The 26,464-nt window shown below is 40.7% G+C and overlaps 1 protein-coding gene and 1 pseudogene across 2 annotated transcripts in view; one reads left to right on the forward strand and one right to left on the reverse strand.

The window, feature by feature from the left end:
• The first annotated feature begins 2,056 nt into the window (after nt 1–2,056).
• ACBD3 (acyl-CoA binding domain containing 3) overlaps nt 2,057–26,464 on the forward strand; it is a 41,466-nt gene continuing 17,058 nt past the window's right edge. For both annotated transcript variants that reach the window (XM_058533598.1, XM_058533599.1), the window contains exons 1-2: nt 2,057–2,383; nt 25,915–26,056. In XM_058533598.1, coding sequence (XP_058389581.1) covers nt 2,098–2,383; nt 25,915–26,056 — 428 coding nt within the window. In that variant the 5' untranslated portion in view covers nt 2,057–2,097. The remainder of the gene's footprint in view (nt 2,384–25,914; nt 26,057–26,464) is intronic.
• On the reverse strand, nt 20,260–20,896 carry LOC131399397 (large ribosomal subunit protein uL22-like; annotated as a pseudogene).

The following is a 26,464-nucleotide window of genomic DNA, read 5'->3' on the forward strand; positions in this document are numbered from 1 at the left end:
AACTCAGCCAGCACCATGTCACAAAGGTGCAGGGCCAGAGGGCAAAGGAGCTCTGTGATGCCTGGCACGGGAAATACATGGGTAGTGGAGGAGAAAAAAGATTTAAAAGAAAAGGAGAAACTAGTCCCTAGAAAATCCTTCCAACTATCAGAAGTAAAATATTATAAGTGCAGGGATCGGTTTTCTCAATGCCTAATCTAAAATGCCTAACCTAAAATGGAAGTTCTCACGCATCAGAAATCTACTAAGTAATGTAATATACACATTCATAAATGCACTATACTTTTTTTTTTTTTAATTTTATTTATTATATTTTCTTCCCCCAAAGCCCCAGTAGATAGTTGTACGTCATAGCTGCACATCCTTCTAGTTGCTGTATGTGGGACGCGGCCTCAGCATGGCCAGACAAGCGGTGCATCGGTGTGCGCCCGGGATCCGAACCCGGTCCGCCAGTAGCAGAGCGCACGCACTTAACCGCTAAGCCATGGGGCAGGCCTTACTTTTGTTTTTTTTTTAATTATTTTTTTTGGTGAGGAAGATCAGCCCTGAGCTAACACCTGATGCCAATCCTCCTCTTTTTTGCTGAGGAAGATTGGCCGTGGGCTCACATCCATGCCCATCTTCCTCTACTTTATATGGGAAGCCACCACAGCATGGCTTGACAAGTGGCACACATGCACTGCACATGTAAGGATCTCAAACTGAGAACCTTGGCTCTGAAGCTGAGCACGGGCACTTAACCGCTGCACCACCGTGCTGGGCCTCACTATACTTTTGTTTTTATGTGAATCATGCAAAATGAAATATATTAGAATATGGGACACACAGTTGTGGTTGCACTACAGTGAGTCTGTCTGTATGTGAAGTCACGATTTGTTCATCTTAATGGATCAGATCCTGTCATAACGTAGCAGACAAATCTTGTTGGGAAAAACGCTGGGGATCCAGTAAAAACCACACACAAAATTGCCATTGACGCAGCCAAACAGCCCTGAAATATTATAGCTCAGATGTGAGAAAAACTTTATACAGGTTTTCCCAAATTTGACAATAATCCTAAAAAGTACACACCAATCTTAGTAAGAAGTTGTGAAGGTGAAACTTATAAACAATAAAAAAACAAATTTTGACCACCATGCTAAAAAAAAGACTTATCTATTTCCTTTATAGAGAATATTACAAAAATTATCATAGGAAAAGGTGATCACAAGTATGCAGTCAAAAAATATGTGAAAAATGATCATAAATGGTGCCCATCAAGTCTAGAAACTCAGGTGAACACACACAGTGTCGTCAAGGGCATTTTCAATCTCAAAGAAAACAAAATAATTATGTTTCTGGACTTTCGGACACCCTGTAGAAGTGTGTCAGGCAGGTAAAAATGTTATCTTTACGCGTGTGACGTTTGTGAATTTTGTTAACTTTTCCAAATGGCATTTGTGATTTCTTTCTCATTCTACATACATATTCACTTGCCTACCTAACTTTCTGCTCGTAATTTTTTGTATATTTTTCTTAACGAGGCCCCCACAAATTGCACGAGCTTCAGTTTCTGCAAAACGAGGCTCTGCCGGATCACAATCTCAGAGAAGCCACTGAATTTCTCTGCAGCCTCAGTTTCCCCTTTGAAAAAAAAAAAAAAAGGCATTTGCCCTGCATTTCCTGAGTTGCCGTGAAAACCAAAGAAAAACTGTGGTGGGCAAGAGTCCTGCCAACTACACAAGTCTACAAACGGGAGCGGTCTCCGACCTGGGGGTAGGACCCTGGCCTGTCCGGTCACCCTCCCCGCAGACCCCCGCGGGGCTCGTGCGACCCCGCCCCCCGGACCCCCCCAGCCGCTGGCGAAGGGGAGGGGCGGGGTCGGCGGGGGAAGACGCCCACCCGGAAGATCGAGGCCCAGAGGGGCACGGGAGACGGTGGGGGCAGGGCGCTCGGGACCCTGAGAGCCGGGGGCGTGGCGGGTGGCCCCGAGGGGGCGGGGCCCCGGGATCCTCCTCCGCGGCGGAAGTTCCGGTGTCGGCGGCGGGGGTCAGAGGTCAGCAGGAAGTCGATACGTGGCCGCCGCCTGTGCCCGCCGAGGAGGCGCAGCAGCCGGAGATGGCGGCGGTGCTGAACGCAGAGCGGCTGGAGGTGTCCGTCGACGGCCTTACGCTCAGCCCGGACCCGGAGGAGCGGCCCGGCGCGGAGGGCGCCCCGCTGCTGCCGCCGCCGCTGCCGCCCCCCTCGCCGCGCGGGGCGGGCCGGGGCGCGGGCGCCGCCGGGGAGCGGCCGGAGCCCGGAGAGGCGGCGGCCGGGGGCGCGGCGGAGGAGGCGCGGCGGCTGGAGCAGCGCTGGGGCTTCGGCCTGGAGGAGCTGTACAGCCTGGCGCTGCGCTTCTTCAAAGGTGAGCCGGGCGGCCCCGGCAGTCCGGCCCCGGCCGGGGTGGCCCTCGGGGCGACGGGACCGGGCCACCCGTGCTGGCCGCGGCGACCGGAGCCCAGCGCCGTCCTTGGGGGCACCCGAAGTTTGTCACCACCCGCTGGGCCACCGGGTCACACCCCTGCAGGGCCTGGAACCTGGGTTTAGCAGTCGGAGCCCCGCCTCCCCGAGGTGACCAGGGCGTGTTACCTGATTCAGCTTCTCGGGTTTCCACGAGCCGGGGTGGAAGCAGGAGCCCCCTCCCTCCCGGAGGATCCCACCGTCACGTTCCTTTCCCTGCTGCCTACGTCTTGGCGCATCAGACTCCCAGCGATTTTTACCCTTTTTCCATAGTGGAAGAAATCTTTCTATAGGTTCCATAACCTCCCCTTTCCAGTCATTCTGGGGAACCATAAACTCGAATAGGACGTGATCACCTGGCAGTGTTGATGTGGTAGAGACGAGGAAGTAAAGTCTTAAGCTAATACATCCCCTCTGGCTTGTCAAACCGTAAAGAGAAGGGATGCCCACTCTGTTCTAGCAACTTCTAGATGGTTAAAATTTTACGTTATAAGCAATGTGCAAGAGTGAATTTTCAGAGTAAGGTTTGAAAGAACTCTCTGTGCGTCTCGCAGAATTAATTGTAAAATGTTTCTTAGAGCAAGATTGTGGTGTGTGGATTTTTTGTTGGTTGATTCGCTTAGTCAGATGGTGGTGATACCGGTCACATGATCTTGTCAGTGGGAAAGACTGATGAGAAGCCCTTTAGTTTGATTTAGAGATATTTAGATCTCGTGGGGTGGATGGGCAGGGAGAGACTTCGGCAAATGAAAGTTTAAAAGTGGTTGCTAGGTTCCGTATACATTCCAGAACAGCATATTTATGACACTCCTCCCGGAGGGAGTACCATTTGGAGTACATATTTTACTAGCTGAAGTCGAGTAGTTCAAACTGCTCAAAAGTTATTTGTTTTCTCTCAAAATAACTTTAATTGTGCCAGGTAATGAAGGTCTCTCTTTTATAAAATGTGCAGAGCATTTGATCTTTCCACGTTCATTGCATTTTTTATTAAAAAGTTTACCCTTGAAATATTCATCATCGTTGTCCAATGAGTTCAGCCCTCTGTGCACCAGCTAGCTTGGGGACTTGGTAACGACTAATGGGTTTTGAATCACTTGACCCTTAGGTCACTGGCTTGAATTTAGAGTTTCCTGTGGTGGTGATACAGGACAACTTATATAAAAACCAGGTGGTTTCTGAACAATTCATGTAACTACATTGCACCTTAAATTTCTTTTCTTGGAACTTATTTTTCCAGTGTTCAATAAGATTAAAGTATATCATAGCAGAAGAATGTGTAAGAATAGAGAAGAACCAACTTCTAATCCTAGCTTTTGCCACATGACTAACAAAAAAACAAATGGGTAATTTCATCTTTTGAGTCTGTCTTATTTGAAAATAGTAGTAATATCGTCTTTGAAACATTAGAACACTGTATAATGTACAATAAACTTAGCATAGCTTTGGGAGTCAGGAAGCCCTGGATTCTATTTATGGTGTAAACTCCTAGACAATTAACTTTTCTCTTCCAGACTCAGTTTCCATATATATATGGAAAATATATATGAGCTGGATTAGATGAAATTTGACATCTCAGATTTAAGATTTAGTGATCTAAACCTAACATTATTTTAACATGTTCGTTGACTGGTAGGACTCCTGGGGGAACCTGTCATTTGGGGGCCTAGTTATCGGCCACCTTAGAGGAAGAAAGCTACATTGATAGGTATGGTTCACTCAGTTCCTGGGTTAAGCTTTCAGGGCACTATCCAGGTACTTACAAGGAGAAATAGTGGTGTAGCAGTTAAAAGCTCCCTTTCTGCATGGATCATTATATAGTTAGCGATGAAGAGGCTATCGGTATATGAGATACCTAGCTGGGGAGAACACAGAAAAAGAAGGATGGAAAAGCAGTCAGAAGGATTATGGGAAGTGGGGTGAGTCAAGCATTGCTGCCTTTGTTTTAATGTGTGAATTTTTTCAGTGTAATACTTGGCATTTTTATCAATCTTGCAAGGTAGATAGATCACTACTTGGTGGTTTTATACTAGTATCTCACAAGAATTAGAAATAACATTACATTTTATTTTCCACTGTGGAATAAATAAGAATCTGGAAAACATGGATATCTTTTTCCATGGAAAATAACTTGGATTGGGAATCAAGAGCTCTGTTTCTCATTCCATCTCTGTGACAGTGGTCACAGGCCAGTGACTGAACCCATTATGTCAACTGCCTACCCTCTTAATTTTATCAAGATAAAAGTAAAATAATAGATGACAATATGGGCAAATGTAAGTTAGCGTTTTACCATCTAAACTTCAGACATTGTTGAATCCTTGTTATGGGTCAAGTTTTATGTTAGTTTACCGCTATAAGTGACATTCCCTTTTGCTAGTAAGGAACTTAGAGTCCAGAAGAGGAGTTAAAGACGCAGTGACAACTGCAGTACAATGTGGAGGATCCAGGGAGCAGGTGCCATTCCAGAGAGGGGGGAAGGCAGGAGCCGTGAAAGGGCGAGGCATGTGTGTCTGGGAAATGGCGAATAGGGAGTAGTTTGATGGAGAGAGCTAGGAAGGGAAGTTGGTGTCAGATGGGTGGAAGGACTTGAATGCTGTTGTAAATAGCCTTTTTCTCAGTAGACAGTGAGGAACCATTGAAGGTTTTTAAAGGGAAGAGCAAAGTTGTCCAGTTCTAGTTTAGCAAGGCTAAGCTGGTTTTCTTATCTCTTTGGGTAAGGACTAAACTGGTTGGCTTTATTATAGCCTTTATACTTCTTGGATGGAGTTAACCTGGGGAGTTGTATTTTGGTTTTTAGGGTTCTTGGTGAATTTTTCCTTCTCTAATGCTTTATTACCTCATTAGATTAAGCTGGTAGATGGTTGCATCAATTTAAAATTCCCGAGTTATAATTGCCACCAGTTATTGGGCTGATGTTCACTAAACGTCAGGCACTATTTTATTTAATCCTGCATAAGCCCTTCAGTGAGGGTATTGTCCTGGCTTCTTAGTGGAGGAACTTGCCCCAGGCCGCTCAGTTACTATTAGTAAGAGGCAGGATTGGTTCTGTCTCTCTCATTCCAAAGGCAGCTCTTCCCACTACAGGAGATGCAAAGCAGTTAGGAACCGTGCTTTTTCGTGTGTGTGTGTGTGTGTGTGTGTGTGTGTGGAAGATCAGCTCTGAGCGAACATCCATGCTTTTTCCTGTGTGTGTGTGTGTGTGTGTGTGTGTTTGTGTGTGTGTGTGTGTGGAAGATCAGCTCTGAGTGAACATCCATGCCAGTCCTCCTCATTTTGCTAAGGAAGACTGGCCCTGGGCTAACATCCGTGCCCATCTTCCTCCACTTGATGTGGGATGCCGCCACAGCATGGCCTGACAAGCGGTGCGTTGGTGCGCGCCCGAGATCCGACCCGGCCGCCAGCAGCGGAGCACGTGAACTTAGCCGCTACGCCACGGGGCCGGCTGGGAACCCTGCTTTTTCTGATGGTGTTCTGAGGAGAATGTTCAAAACTGCCTACCCTATTGCCTTTTCACGTTTTGGAATTTCTTTAATATATTTGCTTGAAAATATTAAGCGCTAAGAGAAAGATTCATATTATTTTTCTATACATGATCACTTTATCACGAGTCTCTTCAGATATCTGGAAAAGTGAGAGAGAACCATCTACTCTGAGTTCCTACATAACATTGCTGTCAGGTTTGAAATTTTGAATGAAGTGGGGAAAAAATCACCTCCAAATATTGATATGCTAAATCCCATTGCTACTAATACAGTATTAGAGCTTTTGGGAGGCCTGCATTTAGCTGATGTAATGATTTTTGTTTTACTCTTGTAAATTGAAAATGGATTTGTTAATTCATTAGGGATTGGAAAATGGTGATATTCTAATTGTCTTTCCTTCACCAGCGTTCTTTTCCTCATATGCTATTTGGTTTGGGGTTCAATTTCCAATAGGAAAGAAAAGATCGATGCTTCTTTCCCTTGATTTATTAGTTTTCAAAAGAATGAGTTGTTTCCCTAGCAGCCTCAAAAGGTGATAAAGTTTCTTAATGTCATTATGTACTCGAGTTTTTAAACATACTTGATTTTTAAAACAAATTTTTTTTATCTCTTGTTCTTGATATGCCATCTTCAGCAAGTGGGAGCCTCATCAGATTGGCTCCTGAGTTCATTTGACATGACTTGTAGTCTTCTGTAGCTTCCTTGCTATCTGGTATGATGAGATAGTCCAGGTTCGTCTTATATGGTTTCTGCCTCAGCAGGAATCAGCCATTTCTCCAAGGAGACATGGTTCCTTTTAGTGGGAATTGGCATTTGAAGAGCTATAATCTAGGCAGTGGGAGTGGGTGCTCATTGCTACTGGATTGGTCATTATTTCTAGGCCTTTTCAGTAGACAGATCTAGGGTATGTTGTATGAGGGGATTATTTTTGAGGGTGTGATATGTAAAAGGAAGCTGTAGTTGAATTTGGAGGAACTTGAGTGTTGGACTCGGTTTTTTTATGGAATTGTTAATGCATTTCCGCTAGCATTGCTGTTGATTACACTCAATTATATTACTGATAGCAGAGAAGCAATTATATGGACATGCTGAAATGGTTCCATTTTCTTTTGTTTTCTTTAAATATATGCATGTACAAGAACTTTTACTACTGGCTCCATTAATGTTTTAAAATACTGTATAGCTGTAATTTATTCTTTGGTAACATATATAATTAGTGCGTGCCTCGTGGACTTAAGTGTTGTGTAGCCTCAGATAATTTCAAGTTTAATTGTTACTATTAAACATCTATTAAATTTTGAGTTTGTTTTTCCCTTCTTTGTTTATTGTCTTCACCTTTAGACATAAGTGTGTAGTAGTATAGGAGGACATAGAGACCTAAGAGACAGTTATAAGAAAGAAAATTATAGCCACCAAGAATATTAATACCTCTCAGACATCTGTTTTTCTTTTTTTTTTGTTTTTGTGAGGAAGATCAGCCCTGAGCAAACATCCGATGCCAGTCCTCCTTTTTTTTGCTGAGGAGGATTGGCCCTGGGCTAACATCTGTGCCATCTTCCTCTACTTTATATGGGATGCCGCCACAGCATGACTTGACAAATGGTGTGTCAGTCCGCGCCCAGGATCTGAACTTGTGAAACCCGGGCTGCCAAAGCGGAGCACGTGCACTTCACCACCACGCCACCAGGCTGGCCCCAAACATCGTTTTTTTTTAAATTTGCTAATTCATACTAAATTTGAGCTGAACTAAAATTTTCCTTTGAAAATTGGATTCAAGAATATGTTTATATACGTGTTTTTATATGTATATATATATATATTTTTAATATAAGTGAAGCCAGATACCTGAGAGTTACTGTAAATATTCAATAAGATTATCTTTTGACCTTGTTCCCAACATAGACATAGATGAAAAAAAAGTTAATATTGTCAATTAGCTGTTTTCTTGTTTAACCTGAGGGGTGACTTAAGGATCACAAGGATTTATGAGCTTGTTTTACAGAAGGAAGAGAATGCTCTCAAGGAAGTTACAATCCCCAGATAACTAGCCCCCAGCTGCTGTGGATGCCCAGAAGTCAGATTGCCCAAGGGCTTCCCTGGAGTGCGTGGATTGCCCCGTTGTTTCTCCAGAACTCCTCCTGCCACACTTCTGAGCTCTATAAAACCCCCTGCTTTCTTATCTTGTGGAGGTATATTTGAGAGAACTTATCCTCCCACCTTCTCATCTTGAGCAATTTTTTTGTGTGTGTGAGGAAGATTGGCCCTGAGCTAACATCTATGCCAGTCTTCCTCTATTTTGTATGTGGGATGCCACCACAGCATGGCTTGATGAGCGGTGTGTATGTCTGCGCCCGGGATCTGAACCGGTAAACCCCTGGGCTGCCAAAGCAGAGCGCGTGAACTTAACCACTACGCCACTGCGCCAGCCCCTAGTTTTGGGCAATTTGAATAAATCTTTCTCCATCTCCAAGCACTGATGTCTCAGTGATTGGCTTGCTACACGTTGGGCACATGAGCTTGAGATAAAGAGGTTCGGTATCAGTTTTGGTGAGCCAGCCAGGAGTCTTGTGCCGGTGGCTTGACGGCCCCAGTCGGGGTTCGAGTGGTTGGTGATCCCCAGCAGCTACCTGGACGTCTTTGCCTGGGGGACTGCCTCTGCCACTCTGTCTTTCCCACCGGCGTTGGCCGCTCTTGGCGCAATGCTCGCTTGGAGTGGAGAAACACATTGGACTACAGTCTGCTTTGGGTTTTGCATTTGCTGGGTAAGTTGCCAGGACACGCATGGTCGTAAATTCCCTGTCTCTCCTTTTGCATTTTGTGTGATTGGAAAGGAGGGCCCCTTGTTTGGGAGAGATCTAGGGGATTGTTGGACTTCACCTTGTGTTTTTGTCCTATAGCAGTTGGATTTTGTCTTTGTGTGGGTGCATTTGTCTTGTGTGTGAGTCAGCTATGGGGAATACTAATTCGATCCGCACCTGTAGCCCCATGGGCTACATTCTCCAAAATCGGGTGACTTATAGCTATGAGCCCATGAAAAAGGAAAAAGGTGATATTCTTTTATAACACCACATGGCCACGATATTCTTAATTTTTTTTTTTTAATTTATTTTTTTCCCCCAAAGCCCCAGTAGATAGTTGTATGTCATAGTTGCACAGCCTTCTAGTTGCTGCATGTGGGACGCGGCCTCAGCATGGCCCGAGAAGCGTCGGTACGTGCCCGGGATCCGAACCCGGCCCGCCAGCAGTGGAGCGCTCGCACTTAACCGCTAAGCCATGGAGCCGGCCCCAGGCCACGATATTCTTTAGACTTCAGAGAAAATGGCCAGACAATGGATCTTTAAATTGGAAAAACTTCCAAATTGGAAAAACTTCTAAATTGGAAAAATTTTTAGAGAGCTTTCATCATAATTGTTTTATTGGTACCTGTAAAAAGACCACTAAATATAGGTTTGTCTACCCTTGGCTTCTTATTACAGAGAAACCAAAAGATACTTGGATCTATTAGTAAACATGTCTTATAAAGATTGTACTATGAAGTAACATGTTTCCAGAAATTATAAGAAGTATTTATAAATTTGCCAAGCCACAGAATGCTAATGTAAAAGGCAGTTTATAATAGCTTACTTCTTAGTTTTCACCAAAAATTAAGGTTTCTAAGGGCTAAAAATTCTAATTAATATATGTGATTGAAGCTACTAAAATTAATAGAGAAACATCTTTGTATTCAAGGGAAGTAAGATATATGTTTTCACTAAAGGTATAAGAAATAAAGATATTTTTGTTTGTTAAAAAAGATTATAGAAAGTTTGTGGAAGAAAAACTCTGAGAAAAGAATTTTGTACAGGGTCAAGTTGGCTAAGATTAAAATGAATTCAGGTAAGTTAATGAATTTTAATATCACAAGTAAGCTGGTACAAAATTAGAATTTGGTTTTTTTCCTTCTCTTAAAAGGATAATTTTCTTAAACTTTTAGTCTGCTCATGATAAAGATTTTTATGATTATAATTTTTATGACTTTTTGTTTGAAATGTTGCTGATTTTTTAAATGTTTTGTTTTTCCAGATTTAAGGAAAACTTTTTCTCTTTTCTCTTAAGCTAACTATGACTTACAGCAATTTGGTACATTATACCTTTGTAAGCAGAATTGGAACATTTACCTTTTTCTCCCTACCTGATCCCCCCAGAATTTGGAAACTCTTAGTAAGTATTATTTTCGTGGCAGTATAGTTATTTGTATAAGTTCAATAAGAATCTGTTCTCCTTATAGTAGGACACAATTGGAAACATTGGTTATATTACCAAAGCTGTGAGTGGAATGTCATATTTGAGAAAAACATGCATAGACTCAGATATGACCAGACAGCTTTTTTTTTTTTTTTTTTTTTTTTTTTTTTTATTTATTTATTTTTTTTTGTGAGGAGATCAGCCCTGAGCTAACATCCGCCAATCCTCCTCTTTTTTTGCTGAGGAAGACGGCCCTGGGCTAACATCGGTGCCTATCTTCCTCCACTTTATATGGGACGCCGCCACAGCATGGCTTACCAAGCAGTGCGTCGGTGCGCGCCCGGGATCCGAACCAGCGAACCCCGGGCCGCCGCAGCGGAGCGCGCGCACTTAACCGCTTGCGCCACCGGGCCGGCCCCCAGACAGCTTTTGAGGAGCCTTTGTTGACTTTATAGAGTAAAGCCACTTGGAAATATTGGCCTGGTGCCTTGCTTACGTGGTTCCCAAAAACCTTACCAGGTGAGTAAAGAAGGTTGCTTCCCTGGCAGGTGCAAAGAACTTGAGGATATTTTGGGGAATCTCAAGAGAAGAGAGGAATTCACCCAAATCTGTAGGTGCTACAGGCAGAGTCTCATGACAAGACCTTGGCTTTCCTGGCCTCTAGAGGCCTTTAAAGTTCAATCTGAGATTCCTTATAAAAAGTTCCAGCTAAGCAGATTTAAAAGAGCCTATATGATCAATTGCTGTTCTTGCTGTACTTATGTAAATAATTGGGCCAAGCCAAACAGTCTTAATTTGGCTATCCTTGGTAAAAATGAGGGTGATTTTATTTTAGCATTTAAAAATTATTTATTGAGGTCATATTGGTTTATAACATTGTGTAATTTCAGGTGTATATTATTATGTATCAGTTTCTGTATAGACTCCATTGTGCTCACCACCAATAGTCTAGTTTTTATCCATCACCATACATGTGTGCCCCTTTCCTCCTTTTGCCGGCCCCCCACTTCCCCTCTGGTAACCATTAATCTGTTCTCTTTATCCATGTGTTTGTTTATCTTCCACATATAAGTGAAATCGTTTGGTGTTTGTCTTTCTTTCTGGCTTATTTCACTTAACATAATACCCAAAATGAGGGAGATTTTAGAGAGAAAAATTATGTTTTGGTAGACACTATAATACATACTTGTAGACATTAGATTCTAGTTCGTGTGTGTGTGTGTGTGTGTGTGTGTGTGTGTGTGTGTGTGTGAGTGAGTGAGGAAGATTAGCCCTGAGCTAACATCCGTTGCCAATCCTCCTCTTTTTACTGAGGAAGATTGGCCCTGGGCTAACATCCGTGCCTATCTTCCTCTACTTCAGATGTGGGATGCCTGCCACAGTATGGCTTGACAAGCAGTGCATTGATCTGTGCCCGGGATCTGAACCAGCGAACCCTGGGCTGCCGAAGCAGAGTGCGTGAACTTAACCACTACGCCACCAGTGTGGCCCCGTAGATTCTAGTTCTGTAAATTGTCTTTGAGGTTTTTGTTTTCTGTCTGTAAACTGGCTATTATGCTTCCTTGTTGACTTTGACACCCAAGCCTGGAGGAACAATTGGATTATTAGAATTTCTCAGATGTTGGCAAAGGCAAGTAATCTTTCTAGAGGTTGGATATGTCATCACAAACCTTATAAAGTGCATGACTGAGGATCCCTTGATAATTCCAGTTTATAATATCTAGACTGGTTTTCAGGACTGTTCTCTTGGATTCCCCAAGGGATTAGATGTGTTCTTCAGGGACTATTAAAATTTGGGTTGTCTGTACTTCTTATCCTTCTGGCCCGATATTTGGTGATAAAATGTGCTTTTAGATGTTCTACTAAAACTGTTGAACAAGGTGCAAAAATTCTAATAATGCAAAATATAACCTGGTACTCGAGAGTATTTTCAATCTCAGGTTGAAAAATTTCATTCCCCAGTTTCCCCATCTTTGTCCCTTTTCAGCAGGAAGTAGCCAGAACGATCAACACCCTGCTTCCTACAAGAATGAAGAAGGGAAAAAAGACAGTGAGGATTGAAGTTGGTACCGAGGGTTACTGTAAATATTCAATAAGATTATCTTTCCACCTTGTTCCCAGCACAGACGTAGATGAAGTTAATCTTGTCAATTAGCTGTTTTCTTGTTTAACCTGAGGGGTGACTCAAGGGTCACAAGGATTTATGAGCTTGTTTCACAGAAGAAAGAGAATGCCTTCAGTTATGATCACCAAATAACCAGCCCCCAGCTGCAGTTGACACTCAGAAGTCAGATTGCCCAAGGGCTTATCTGGAGTGAAAGGAACAGGACTTCCCCTTTGTTTCTCCAAAAAGCCTCCTGCCAAGCCCCCTTAGCTCTGTAAAACCCCCTGCTTTCTTCTCTTGTGAAGGTGGATTTGAGAGAACCTATCCTCCCACCTTCTCATTTTGGCCAGTTTGAATAAACCTTTCTCCATGTCCAAGCACTGGTATTTCAGTGATTGGCATGCTGTGCATTGGGCACACCAATTTGAGGTTAAGAAGTTCGGTATCATAAGTGCTTTTAACATTTGCCTGAGGCCTCCCTTTTATTTACCACACACACAGAAAAGTACTCAAATCCTAAGTGTATAGCTTGATGAATTTTCACAAAGTGAACACACTCTGGTAGCCAACACCTAGGAGGAGATAATGTTTACTTTTATCAATTAACTAAAATGAGAGCTACCCTGGCTCAGTATTTAGGAAGTTGAGCTCCAGAGTCAACACTACCTGGGGTACTCTTTCCTAGTTCTGTCACTCAGTTGTGTAAACTCTGTGTCTTCATTTTACTCAAAGAGTTGTTGTAAGAATTATAAGAAATTATGTATATAAACTCCTAGCAGAGTACCTGGCAATTGGTATTCTGTGGCTGCTTGTGTTGTTGGAGAGGTTTCCAGGAATACATTATGGGATATGTTGAATTAATGGGGGAAAAAAGTCCACTTTTATTAAGTACATGCCAGGCAGTTTCCACAATGTTTTGTATTTATTGGCTCAGAAACACTGCATTGTATTATACTTTCTTATAAGTAGTATAAAAATTTATCAGTCGGGTTTTTTTTCTCCATCCAACATGGGGGAGATATAGTTTTAATTTTAAAGTTTCTAAAAGATGGATTTTATTCAAAGTATATTTTCTGTGAGGCAACAGTGTGATAGATAGGCCATGAAGGAAAACAGATTTGATATTAGGCTGCTTTGGTGGAAATATAGTAACTAGGGTGAGGGTAGGGAGAGGTGGGCCTGCTCTCTTCTGCAGGGATCAGACAACACTGGATAGATACTGCTTTTAGTTTAAGGCATCATCCTTTAGGGTTAAAGACAAAATGGAGCTCATTCAGAAGAGAGCAACTTGTATAATGTGGGAATTCAAATCCCTGCCCTCATTATCATAATAGCTGCTGTATAGTCAGTGTCTGCTCTGTGCAGGCACTGTACCAAGACTTTGGAACAGGCTATTTCTAACCCTCACAAGAACCCTAAGGAGAAGTTATTATCTCCATCTTATTGATAACAGAACTGGGGCTCAGAAAGGTTAAAACACTTGCCCGTGTTATATATTTAGTAAATAGCAGAGCTGGGATTTAAATGTAGGTCTTTGGGAGGTATGAATGAATAAGCTGGGGATGTTTTGCCTAGAGAACAGAGAACTCAGGGCAAACATGATGGGTATTTTGAGCTTTTTTGAGGTCTGATCTGTTAGATGTGTTTTATTTAATGCTGAGGACTGGAAATAGACCCCTGGACAGAAATGAGAGAGATCAACTCAGAATAAAGAACTAAAAATCACAGTTATCCAAAGGTGGAATAGACTGCTTTGGGACAGTGTGTTCTCATCACCAGGAAGTATTCAAGCATAAGTTAGAATTGCTAGATTGGATATGCTTTGATTCCTTTATCATAATCTTTTGTGTATCTACTACAGGTTTTTTCTCTGTGGTTACCAGGAGGCTTATATAAAATATTTTATAGTTATACTAGTTTAAGCTGATAACTTCTGTAGCATACAGAAACTCTACACTCCTCCCTCCCTCACATTTTAGGTTATGGATGTTACAATTTACATCTTTTTTATCTGTGTATCCAATAACAAATTATTGTAGGCCAACTGGATATATAGAGGGGATTTGACCTTTGGTTGTGCAATTCAGTCACCTATCTTTAATATCCTTTCCAACCCATAGATTTTATGGCTTTCATTTCATCAAATAAAGGCTGGAAGAGACATTGAAATAATTTGTTACCTCCCTCTACGTTTACCTCCGGAGAGAAGAGAAAAATATGATTTCTCTGTAAACTTATTCTAGCAATTGAAGTGTGAGACCAATAACCTTTTGTATAATTAATTTCAGATGGAAGGCACTTAATCTTTCAGAGCTTTGGGCTTGGTAACTGTGATTATAAAGATGTTATCAAATTATTTGTGCTGTCTTAGAACTGTAAAGTTAAATACTTATATTTTAATAAGAACGTAATCTAGAAGCCGTTTCTATTTTTAATTGCTTGGGAAAGTGTGTTTTGTGTCTTGTATTAGTTTCCTATTTCTCCTGTAACACATTACCACAAATTGAATGGCTTAAAACAACGCGCGTGGTCTTACAGTTCTGGAGGTCAGAAGTTCAAAATGGGTCTCACTGGGTTAAAATCAAGGTGTCAGCAGAGATGTGCTCCTTCTGGAGGCTCTAGGGAGGAATCTGTTGCCTTGCCTTTTCCAGCTTCCAGCTGCCACCTGCATGCTTTAGCTTGTGGCCTCTACCTCCATCTTCATAGCTAGCAGTGTAACATCTTCAAATCTCCCTCTGACTTGTCTTCCTCCCCTTCCAATTTTAAGGACCCTTGTGATGATTACATTGGGCCCACGTGGGTAGTCCAGGATATGGTCAGCTGCCATCTTAATTCCCCCTTTTCATGTAAACTAACATATTCACAGGTTCTCGGGATTAGGATGTGGACATTTTGGGGGGCTATTATTCTGCCTGCCCCATATGTCATGTCTTATGAATTGATTACTGAAATTGAGCATATGAGTTTACTCATTTTACCTTTTTATCAAAGTGGAAACTAAAGCAATTTAAGGGCCGGCCCCGTGGCTTAGCGGTTAAGTGCATGAGCTCCGCTGCTGGCGTCCCGGGTTCGGATCCCTGGTCCGCACTGACGCACCGCTTCTCTGGCCATGCTGAGGCTGTGTCCCACATACAGAAACTAGAAGGATGTGCAGCTATGACACAACTATCTACTGGGGCTTTGGGGGAAAAATAAATAAATAAATAAATAATTAAAAAAAAAAAGAAAGCAATTTAAAAGGTCAAGTTGTGGGCCGGCCCCGTGGCGTAGCGGTTAAGTGCTCGCGCTCCACTACTGGCGTCCCGGGTTCGGATCCCGGGCGCGCCCCGATGCACCGCTCTTCCGGCCATCCTGAGGCCGCATCCCACATACAGCAACTAGAAGGATGTGCAACTATGATACACAACTATCTACTGGGGCTTTGGGGAAAAAAAGGAGGAGGATTGGCAATAGATGTTAGCTCAGAGCTGGCCTTCCTCAGCAAAAAGAGGAGGATTAGCATGGATGTTAGCTCAGGGCTGATCTTCCTCACAAAAAAAAAAAAGGTCAAATTGTACTATAGAAGTTATAATGAAAAATAGCTGTCCTCTGTCTCTTTTTTTCCCATCTCTAAGACCCTCTCCCCTGAGGCAACCATTTTCTATTATTTTAACTGTTTCTTCTGGCATTTATCTCCATTTTCCTGCTGCTGTTTTAACTTTTAAGGAAAAATTCTAACTTACATATGTGTTTCTTCCTCCTTCCCTCTTCCCAAACTCCTAATTTTATGATACCATATTTTATGATTAAATCAATGTCAGTTCATATTTTATTCATAGTCAGGAGAGATCACGCACTTTGATTATATTTTAGTTCTTCTGCAAACTCTGTCTTTCGAATAGAGGCAATTACTATTTGTTTTCTTTGTCCTTAGGTGAACTTTTTTTTAAAGACATCTCTCCTAGATGTCCTTAAATTCTTGGTCCAGTCTGTGCTTTCTGTCTTCTGAGTCTCCTGCCCAGCTGTCATCCTGGAAATTGCCGTCTCTCTTTGGTGTTGGATTCCCTTGTCCCTGAATCCCTTATTTTCCGTGGTGGTGGTGGTGGTGGTGGTGATTTATTCCCTTACTTTGGAAGTGCACACTTCCAGTAGCTTCTTGAGAAAAGAGTGCATGGGAAGTAAAATTTTTGAGACTTTGCCTTTTCAAAAACTTATTTATTTTTACTGTTGCATATGATGGGGCATAAAAACTAGGTTGGAAATAATTACCTCCCCCGCCCCGAATTTCAAGGTATTATTCCGTTGTTTTCTAGCTTTCAGTATTCATACTCTTGTCTGTAGTTATTTCATTCTTGACCCTGTGTATATGACCTGTTTTTCTAGAAGTTTTTAGAATTTTCTCCTTATCTCCAGTGTTCAGAAATTTCTCAGTTATTGCCTTTTTGTTTATTATTTTAGTGATTGTGCTGAACATTTGGTAGTCTTTTCAGTTTGTAAGCTTGTATGCTTCTTTTCTGGGAAATTTTCCTGTATTATTTCTTTGGTAATTTCCTTTCTTTTTTTTGTTTTCACTCTGGTACTGTTAATATTCAGATATTGGATCTTCTAGATGGAACTTCTAGTTCTCTTATCTTTTCCATCTTTGTCTTTTTGCTCTGTTTTCTAGGAGAGAGTCTCAACTCTATTTTCCAACCTATTAAAGATTATTTTTGTAATTCTGTTTTTGCATTTTTAATTTTCAAGGTTTTTATTCTCTGAGTGGTGTTTCTTTCTGGTACTTTGCTTTGCTTCATGGACACATTAGCTTCTGTCTCTGAGGTTATTAAATAAAAATTTTAATTTTTCCTTTTTAAAAAAATTTTTAGACTTTCTTTTCCCATGTTGGAAGCTTTTTCACATGTCTGGTGATCCTTGGGTATTCATTTGTGTTAAAGGGTAAAGCACTGAACAGCTTATTGTAACCTTGAGTAGAGCCTCTATTGTAAGGTGATGAGGCAGAGGTTTCATAGGGGAACCCTCAGACATAAGTGTCTTTCAAATATTTGTAAGGCTTATCTTTGGAGCTAGTTTTTCATGAAAAATACTCGTGTCTCCTGCCTGGAATGTATGAACCTAGTTGCCAGCATTCAGGAACTAGGCAGGAGAAGGGAGCTGAGGGGGGTTGTTTACCATTTACTAGGGAAACTTTGGTTTTCATTTCTCTCTGGTTTTGGTCCTGCAGTTCACTCCTAGCCCAGTGTCCTCTCGTCTAGAGCATCTGTGATTCATGTTCCCTAGTAAACATCCAGCCCTCTGCTGAAGTAGGGGCAAATATGCCTGCTTGGGGTTGCCAAACACAATGTGAGGGAGGCTTACCTGCTTTTTAGAGAGATTTTAAACCAAAGCTCCTGTTTTTATCTAGGCTTGAGCTTTTAAAGAACCTGGAACCTTCCAATTCCTGAACCTTTCTAGGATTCTCTAAACTGGCTTCCTTATTCCTCTTAGTGGGGTTGCACTGAGGATCAGAGGTAATTGTGTGTACTCAGTCCAGCAAGTTTAACTGGAAGTTTATATGTTTTCTGTACTTTTAATTATATTTGAATTTTTTTGTGTGTGTGTGAGGAAGATCAGCCCTGAGCTAGCATCTGCCAATCCTCCTCTTTTTTTGCTGAGCAAGACTGGCCCTGGGCTAACATCTGTGCCCATCTTCCTCTACTTTGTATGGGACGCCGCCACAGCATGGCTTGACAAGCGGTGTGTTGGTGCGCGCCCGGGATCCAAACCAGTGAACCCTGGGCCGCCGCAGCAGAGTGTGTGCACTTAACCACTTGCGCCACCGGGCCAGCCCCTAATTATATTTGAATTTTTAAAAATATCTGGAAATTATTTGGCTTTCGAGTTTACTACTTCTCTGTCTACTCCAGGGTCAGCAAACTTTTCCTATACAGGGCCGGATAGTAAATATTTTAGGCTTTAAGGGCCACATATGGTCTGTATTTGTGTTCTGTTTTTTTGTTTGTCTGTTTTTGCTTTTTGTTGTTGTCTACAATCCTGAAGAAATGTAAAAATCATTCTTAGCTCACAGGTCTTATAAAAACAGCTGTGGGCAGAGTTGGTCCAGTTTTAACGCCAATCCGTGCTTTAGTCTGTCTCCTTTAGGTAAAATAGATTTTTAGCCTGACTTTTATTGGTCTTCCATTTTATAGAAAATGAACATTTTTTATAATTGTTGCTGGATAAATGCCAACAAGTGATCGGTTTCAGTCCATTTGATTGAGAATGGCTAGCTTTACAGTCATATTTCTCTAGGTAGAAGTAATTATTTTCTACTTCTCACTGATGTGTTTCCACACTTGCACCAAGAAGATACTCTGCAGCTTTTTTCCAAGCGTAATTTGTGTTTGTTTTCTTTGGTTGCTATAGAAAGCAAAATTCCAAAATGGATTGAATTAAATAACTGTAATAATTAACTCTCTGAGTGCAGAAACCTACGCTGATGCCTGTGTTCCTTTCTGGCAGCACTGACGTAGAACTTTCCTTTAGGAATATGGTCCTAGTGAAAGATTTTTGAGTTTTAGCAAGGCTTTTTTTTGTCTATGCGGTTAATGGTAGTTATAACTTCTTTCCTGCTAACTATGTTTAATGCCCATAGAACCAGAAATAATTTAGAAGGAAGTTATTCTCATCTAACTCAAAAAAGTAAACAAAACAAACCCTCATGGTGTATGAACCAGAGCCATCTGGAGAGTAAAAGAGCAATTACTTTGTTTGTGATACTAAGTCTGCCTGTAGATGTAGATTGTGAAGGATTTTCATTTTTTGTGTATTCTTTGAAGTTTAGAATGTCAACATGATGTGGGCTGTCTTGTCCTAAAGGTGGTTGGGATTATTAGCACATCCTCTTGGGTTTTGTATATTCCTCAGGGGAGAATAATTGATCTGTTAACCTCGTCCCAAAGGCTGAAAGGTAAGTTGCCTTGACTTTTTAAAAATGTTTGTTAAAAAAGAAAAAAGTGTATGTGTGTTTGATTTAAAAGTACATTATACATATTGAAGAAAATTTGGGAAAATCAAAAATGAATAAAGAAAAAAGTTAATCTGTAATCCAGTCTTTCAGAAATAATTGTTAGTGTTACCATTTTGGTATGTTTCCTCTGCTTTGATTTTTTTTTTTTTTTTTTGAGACAAATTTGGTCACCAACTAGAATAATGATTAATTTGAAGATTTAGTAATAGGATTTAAAGGAAGGATTATAGAGCAATTCTTAAAACTAACATGTGCATAAAAGATTGTATGGAAATGCCAATACACTTCCCAAGAATGGATGTACTGTTTTGCTCACTCTCACAGAAATTGACCCATAACGTCCGTTTCTTCTTTGGTAAGGTTTGTCGGGTGTGGTAGTGGTGGTGAGAGCGTGTGAACGAAGCCTGGTGCTAGGAGCTGGGGTTCATGGTGGTGAACAGATTTAGTTGACTGCTTGACCAGAACTAACGCTTGAAAACCTATTCCTCTTCTGAAAAATCCTTTGTGGATTGGCAATAAATTCTTAATTCTGTCAGGCGTAGAAAGAGCTGGTGTTTAAAATGACATCCCCAAATCCTGAAACTCACCCTTTCCTGTTGATGAGTCACTTTTGAGGGTTAGACTCACACCTTGCTGAAGAAGGGGTACAGTTTCCTTGTTTACTCACCCTGTGCCATTGCCCCCTGCACCTCGCTTGCACTGCTAAATGTTTGAAATAAAGAAGCGTATTTATCACCTGGTAAGAATGGATCCTCCCTCCACTACAATAACTTTATAGTAGTCATAGTAAAAAAATTTTTTCGTACCCACTAGCCCTGTTAGCTTTGCTTCATCTCCCTGCAGCAAATAAGAATTTGTGTGTGTGTTTGAAAATTGCCGTCACATGACTAATGAGCTGCGTGTTTGGTCTTCCAGTGAATCAAATTCTATCTGCTTTTTACCTTTTTTGACGTTTATTTTCATAGAATTAAGAAGTTTTTTGTTTGTTTGTTTGTTTTGCTTTTACTTTTATTTGCATTTATTTTACGCTGAATTTATTCCCGGGCCATAAGTTTTTGTTTCTTCAGTTTCTTCTGGGATATCTTTTTCTTCTGTGCAACCTCCTCTTCTGGTTTAGGAACAATCTGCTCTTTTTCGGTAAGGATCATCTCACTGTGGCAAGGAGAGCTCACGTAGGGGTTGATCCGCCCGTGAGCTCTGTACGTTCTGCGCCGCGTCTTGGGGGCTTTGTTCACCTGGATGTGCTCAATGACCAGAGAATCTACATCCAAGCCCTTTAGTTCAGCATTACTCTCTGCATTTTTAAGCATGTGCAGTAAAAATTCAGCACTCTTTTTGGGCCACCAACCCTGTGTCCAGCCACACTGTTTTGCCTGGGCACACCTACCAACTCCACCATTGTATCGACGGAATGGAATGGCACACACTGCTTCTTTAAAGTGACATCCTTCAGATACTTGGTGGCTTTTCGGATATGCATACCCTTGATGGCCTGGGCAGTGTCACGAGTGTTCTTAAAGTGAACACGAAGATTTGAACCTCGTGACTTGCATGATTTTGTAGGATTTTCTGGGTCAAGTGAGTAGCGAACCATTTTCAGAGATCACCTCAGGCCGCTTACGGGAAGAGCTAAAATGTGTTTTTTTTAAAGAAAGGAAAAAGCAAAACAAAAGCCCAGAAATCCTGACTGAACAAAATGAGGAAGTTTTCTTCTACTCTGCCCTCTGCCCCGACTGTTTCTCAGGCTCACTACTCCCTTGTTCTTGAATCTCCGGGAGCGTGTTTTCCTTTTATGAGATTGAAGATAAAATGACTTAGTTAGGTTGGTGCCTTTTTGGTTTTAAAAAACAAAAACCTTCTAAAAATCTTTTAACTGATAGGCTAAGATCAGAAGTTGGAAGTTTTTCAAATCATCACGATTTGGTGAAAGTGAGAAGAAAGTTGTTCTGTGCTATATTTCTCTAATAATTACCTGTGACGTAATTAGCATAAGAAAACTTTTGGTGGTTAATATGTGCAAAATTAAGGTAGATGGTAAAGGAACGTTACAAGCACTTTAAAATTGGAGAAAGGCTTTTTGGTAATTAATAGCCAAAAAGTAACTGCTATTAGTTTACATCTTTTAACTACCTAACATTTTAGAATTCAGAGTTCTAGGTAGCTAATTTTGTAAGAAAAATCTTCACTGTAATTTTTTAAAAGAAAGATCTAAATGTGTAATCACTTGCCCAAATTCTTAAATTTTTATCTTTTACATTCTCTTTGGGTCTTTGGTCACATGCAGGCATTTTTACATAGTTGTAAACATAGCCACTATATAATTTTTTCATTCTACTTATTTTAATTAATATATCATAAATCTGTTCTTTGAAATGCTGTATAGCCCTTATAATTGTCATTTTAATAGCTGTATAATCTGTTCAGTGGGTTACTTAATTTAAGCATTGTGTTATTGTTGAATAGATTCCTTTTAAAATTTTATTTATTTATTTATTTATTTATTTTTGGTGAGGAAGATTAGCCCTGAGCTAACATCTGTGCCCATCCTCCTCTATTTTATATGTGGGACACCTGCCACAGCATGACTTGATGAGCAGTGCCTAGGTCCGAGCCTGGGATCCGAAACCCGCAAACCCAGGCCACCAAAGTGGAACGTGTGAACTTAACCGCTATGCCACCTGGCCGGCCCCTTTTTTGATTTGAAATAATGCAGCAGTGAACAGGTGTAACACTGTTTTTTTTGCTAAGATAATTTTTCAAGATTGTATTTCAGAGAGATTTCGTTGGAAATAGAATGAAGTAAAGAGCAGTTCTTTTAGGCTTGTTGGTTTTTACATGAAAGATAATGTAAAGGTGTATTTAGGTTTTGTAAACTCGAATCTGTTTTGCTTTATTTTAATTATATGCTGTGTTGGAATTTAAGGCAACTACTGGCCCGTCCTATGGAGTTGAAACAAGTCTACTTCATTACCTACCTTTTTGATCTAATTTTATTTTTTTTCTAGGTTAGAAGTAAACTTTATTTATCTTTTCTTTATCTCAATATAATTTTGTTATGATTTGTTTGAAATATGCACCTAGCCTCAATTATTTACTCCATTCCCAAATTATAATTTTTTAATTGAACTCAGTAGTTTGTAAACTCCAGGAGGACAATGAATCCTTAGCGTCTAGCACAATGATTTACACACGGTGGCTCAATAAATATTTATAAAGTTGAATGAATGAATATTTTAAAAAGATCTTAATGTCCATCATTGATTAAAATAGCTTTCTAAGAGTTCGATTTTGAAATGAAAATTGCCTTTAGTTGGTAAATACAGAACTATGATAATTCTGTTCTAAAAGCTTATTTAAAGGAAGTTCCTACTCTTGGTGCTGATTGTCTAGTGATGCTGTTTGCTCAGTAGTAAAAGCAGATGGGAGATTCACAAGTTACTGAGTTGTTTCAATTTTTATTAAGCAAATAAGGTCAGTGCCACAGTTTTGTCTTTTTTTTTTTTTTTTTTTTTGTGAGGAGATCAACCCTGAGCTAACATCCGCCAATCCTCCTCCTTTTTTGCTGAGGAAGACGGCCCTGGGCTAACATCTGTGCCCATCTTCCTCCACTTTATATGGGACGCCGCCACAGCATGGCTTACCAAGCAGTGCATCGGTGCGCGCCCGGGATCCGAACCAGCGAACCCCGGGCCGCCGCAGCGGAGCGCGCGCACTTAACTGCTTGCGCCACCGGGCCAGCCCCTTGTCTTTTTTTAATATTTATTTTTTCAAAGTATTATGTGAGTTCTTGTTGAAAAAAATTTTGGATATATAGAAGTATATGTAAATGGAAAACTCCTCTTCAGTCCCCACCCGCTAGCTTTTCCAGTCCCTTCCCCACAGGCAATACCTCTTAACCGTTCGGTTTGTTCTTCCACACATTTTCCTTTGAAAGATTAAACTGTTGCAAGTAAGGTTTAAATTCTCTTCCATCACCTCCTAATCCTAGCCTCCTCCCACATTCTCCTCTTCTCTCATTTCTCCTTCTAGATCTTTTTCTTTGCATTTACATTCATACACATGTACATGTAGAATATGTGGGTGTGTTTACATGCTGTATTTCATCAATTCTTAGGCTTACTATTTTCTTATGTACTGTTAAGAAAGAAAAACTGCCAACTATAACTGTAAAATATCATAGATTGTAAAACCTAATCTGATTTTAGAGATGTTCAAGTGTGTGGTGGTGGAAGTGCCTAGAATTGATGAAATTTATTGTGCACTGTGATTGTGTATAGTTTCCTGCAGCTTACTCTTTTCACTTAACAATATTTACTATACTTGCTTCGTTTATACCACAGTCTGACTATACCACATTATTTAGCCATTCCCTTATTAATGAACTTTTACATTGTTTATAGTAACAAGAAAACAGTGCTGCAGTGAATATCCCTGTATCCACCTCCTCAGTTTATTGGGGAGTGCTTATCAGGGGTAGATAATGAGAATTGGAATTACTGGATCATAGGGCGGGCACATTTATAATTTTGAAATATATTGCCAAATTGCCCTCCAAGATAACTGTAGCAGTTTATACTTTCAGTATTAGTATATGAGAGTGGGTACCTGTTTGTCCCATTTTTATCAACTCTTGATGTTATCTAGTTTTTTTGACCTATCTGATAGCAGAGGGGGTGTTGGTATCCAATGGTATCAAGTTCCATTTCCTTGACTAGTGAGATTAAATATCTTGGGTTACTTACTGGCAACTTGTATTTTTTTCCTCCTCTGAGTTTCCTTTTCATAACCTTTAACCCATATTCTTCTCTCATCAGCAGGGGTTTTATTTTGGTGATTACTGTGTACATGGATAAAATTTGTAGGCAGTATATATTACTTTCTACTTCTTTTTTTTTTTTTGAAATTTGGTAGACTCTTATTATCATTAGAATCAACCATAATTAATGCTACCATTTTTTGAAGAAGCAGAACTATTCTCTAAGGATTTCCTATTTTACTAGCACCCAGTTTCATACTACTTTTGAATGTTGATGGTAAAGTCTTTGCAGGTCAAATGGGCTTCACTCTTTTTTTTTTTTTTTTTGCTGAGAAAGATTGGCCCTGAGCTAACAGTTGTTGCCGATCTTCCTCTTTTTGCTTTAGGAACTTTGTCCCTGAGCTAACATCTGTGCCAGTCTACCTTTATTTTGTATGTGGGATGCCACCACAGCATGGCTTGATGAGCAGTGTGTAGGTCTGAGCCCGGTATCCCCCAACCAGCAAACCCTGGGCTGCTGAAGCAGAGCGTGTGAACTTAAATACTCTGCCACTGGGATGGCCCCCTTGGAAACCTGCCAGACCTCTTAATTGCCCATTGGAAACCTGCCAGAGCCAATCATAATATGAAGGAAGGAAAAGGATCTAGTAGTTATTATTATTAATAATATTCTGTTAACCTCTGAAGTAGCAGCGGACTCCTCGCTTTGTTGATGAACAAACTAAGAGAATGGTCCTACAGCTAGGAAGTGTCTGAGATGAGATTTAAATCTAGGCTGATTCCAAAGCCCTACCCACCACATCATACTGCCTCAGTGGAATGGATATGTTTTGAATATAGCTTTCCTAATTATATGTCATCTCTTATGTATGATCATATTGAAAGTAATTGATATAAAATTATTTAAAAAATGATTGTTGAACATTTTTCATATGTGTAAAAGATGTCAAGTGGTACACTTGTATGTGTGTGCCTGACTGTAGCTTCACAGGTTGGTTTCTCTGTAGTAGTCTTAACATAAATATTTGTACTTGGCTTCAGTTTAAAAAATTAATTCGGGGGCCGGCCCCGTGGCTTAGCGGTTAAGTGCTCGTGCTCCGCTACTGGCGGCCCGGGTTCAGATCCCGGGTGCGCACTGATGCACCGCTTCTCTGGCCATGCTGAGGCTGCGTCCCACATACAGCAACTAGAAAGATATGCAACTGTGACATAAAATCATCTACTGGGGCTTTGGGGAAAAAAAAAAAAGGAGGAGGATTGGCAATAGATATTAGCTCAGAGCCGGTCTTCCTCAGCAAAAAGAGGAGGATTAGCATGGATGTTAGCTCAGGGTTGATCTTCCTCACACAAAAAATAAATAAATAAATAAATAATTAATTCGGGGCCGGCCCCGTGGCGTAGCGGTTAAGTGCGCACGCTCCACTACTGGCAGCCCGGGTTCGGATCCCAGGTGCACACTGACGCACCGCTTGTCCAGCCATGCTGAGGCAGGGTCCCACATACAGCAACTAGAAGGATGTGCAACTATGACATACAACTATCTACTGGGGCTTTGGGGAGAAAAAGGAAGAAAAAAAAAAAAAAGGCGTTGGATTGGCAATAGATGTTAGCTCAGGGCCAGTCTTCCTCAGCAAAAAAAAAAAAAAGAAAAAAGAGGATTGGCTTGGATGTTAGCTCAGGGCTGATCTTCCTCACACACACACACAAATTTAATTCAGCATAAAGTGTTTCTGTTAGTATTTAAAATAAAAATCTCACTATAATATTGTTTATGTTTATCACAGGCAGTTTGTGACAGACCTTATAGCAAAACTTTAGCATATAATGCTGAAAATTATGTATTTTCTCAGTGCTGATTGTTTCTTTATGTTTCTTTTTCTTGTAGAGAAAGATGGCAAAGCATTTCATCCGACTTATGAAGAAAAACTGAAGCTTGTGGCACTGCATAAGCAGGTTCTTCTGGGTCCATATAATCCTGACACCTGTCCTGAGGTTGGATTCTTTGATGTGTTGGGGAATGACAGGAGGTAACAGTGTTTTGTTGTATAATGCATTTAATGAGAATAATGTCACAAAATGGTATAAAGTAAATTAAGATGTGAATAGCTGGTTCATTAGCTTAGAATGAGAACTGAAACATTTTTGCTTACAGCTTCTAGAATCTTCAGATGTTTATCTGTTTTTGGCTTGGAGATGTTTATGGCTAAATATTGTGGAAGAAGTTTCCTCATCTGGTTATGAACATAAGACAAGTACAGCTTTATTTGATTCTTCCTAAGTAATATTAAAAGCAGCCATTTAAAATATATAGTAATTGATTTTCTTATTGGGACATATAGAAGGTTGTGACAAAAAAGAATCCATTGCGTATTTTATTTAGTTAAGGCTAAAATGTGATACAAAGAAAGTGAACCTTTGATACTCTTTTGCTAGTA

The sequence above is a fragment of the Diceros bicornis genome, chromosome 38 (genome assembly GCF_020826845.1).
Source record: "Diceros bicornis minor isolate mBicDic1 chromosome 38, mDicBic1.mat.cur, whole genome shotgun sequence".
NCBI classification, from domain to species: Eukaryota; Metazoa; Chordata; class Mammalia; order Perissodactyla; family Rhinocerotidae; genus Diceros; species Diceros bicornis.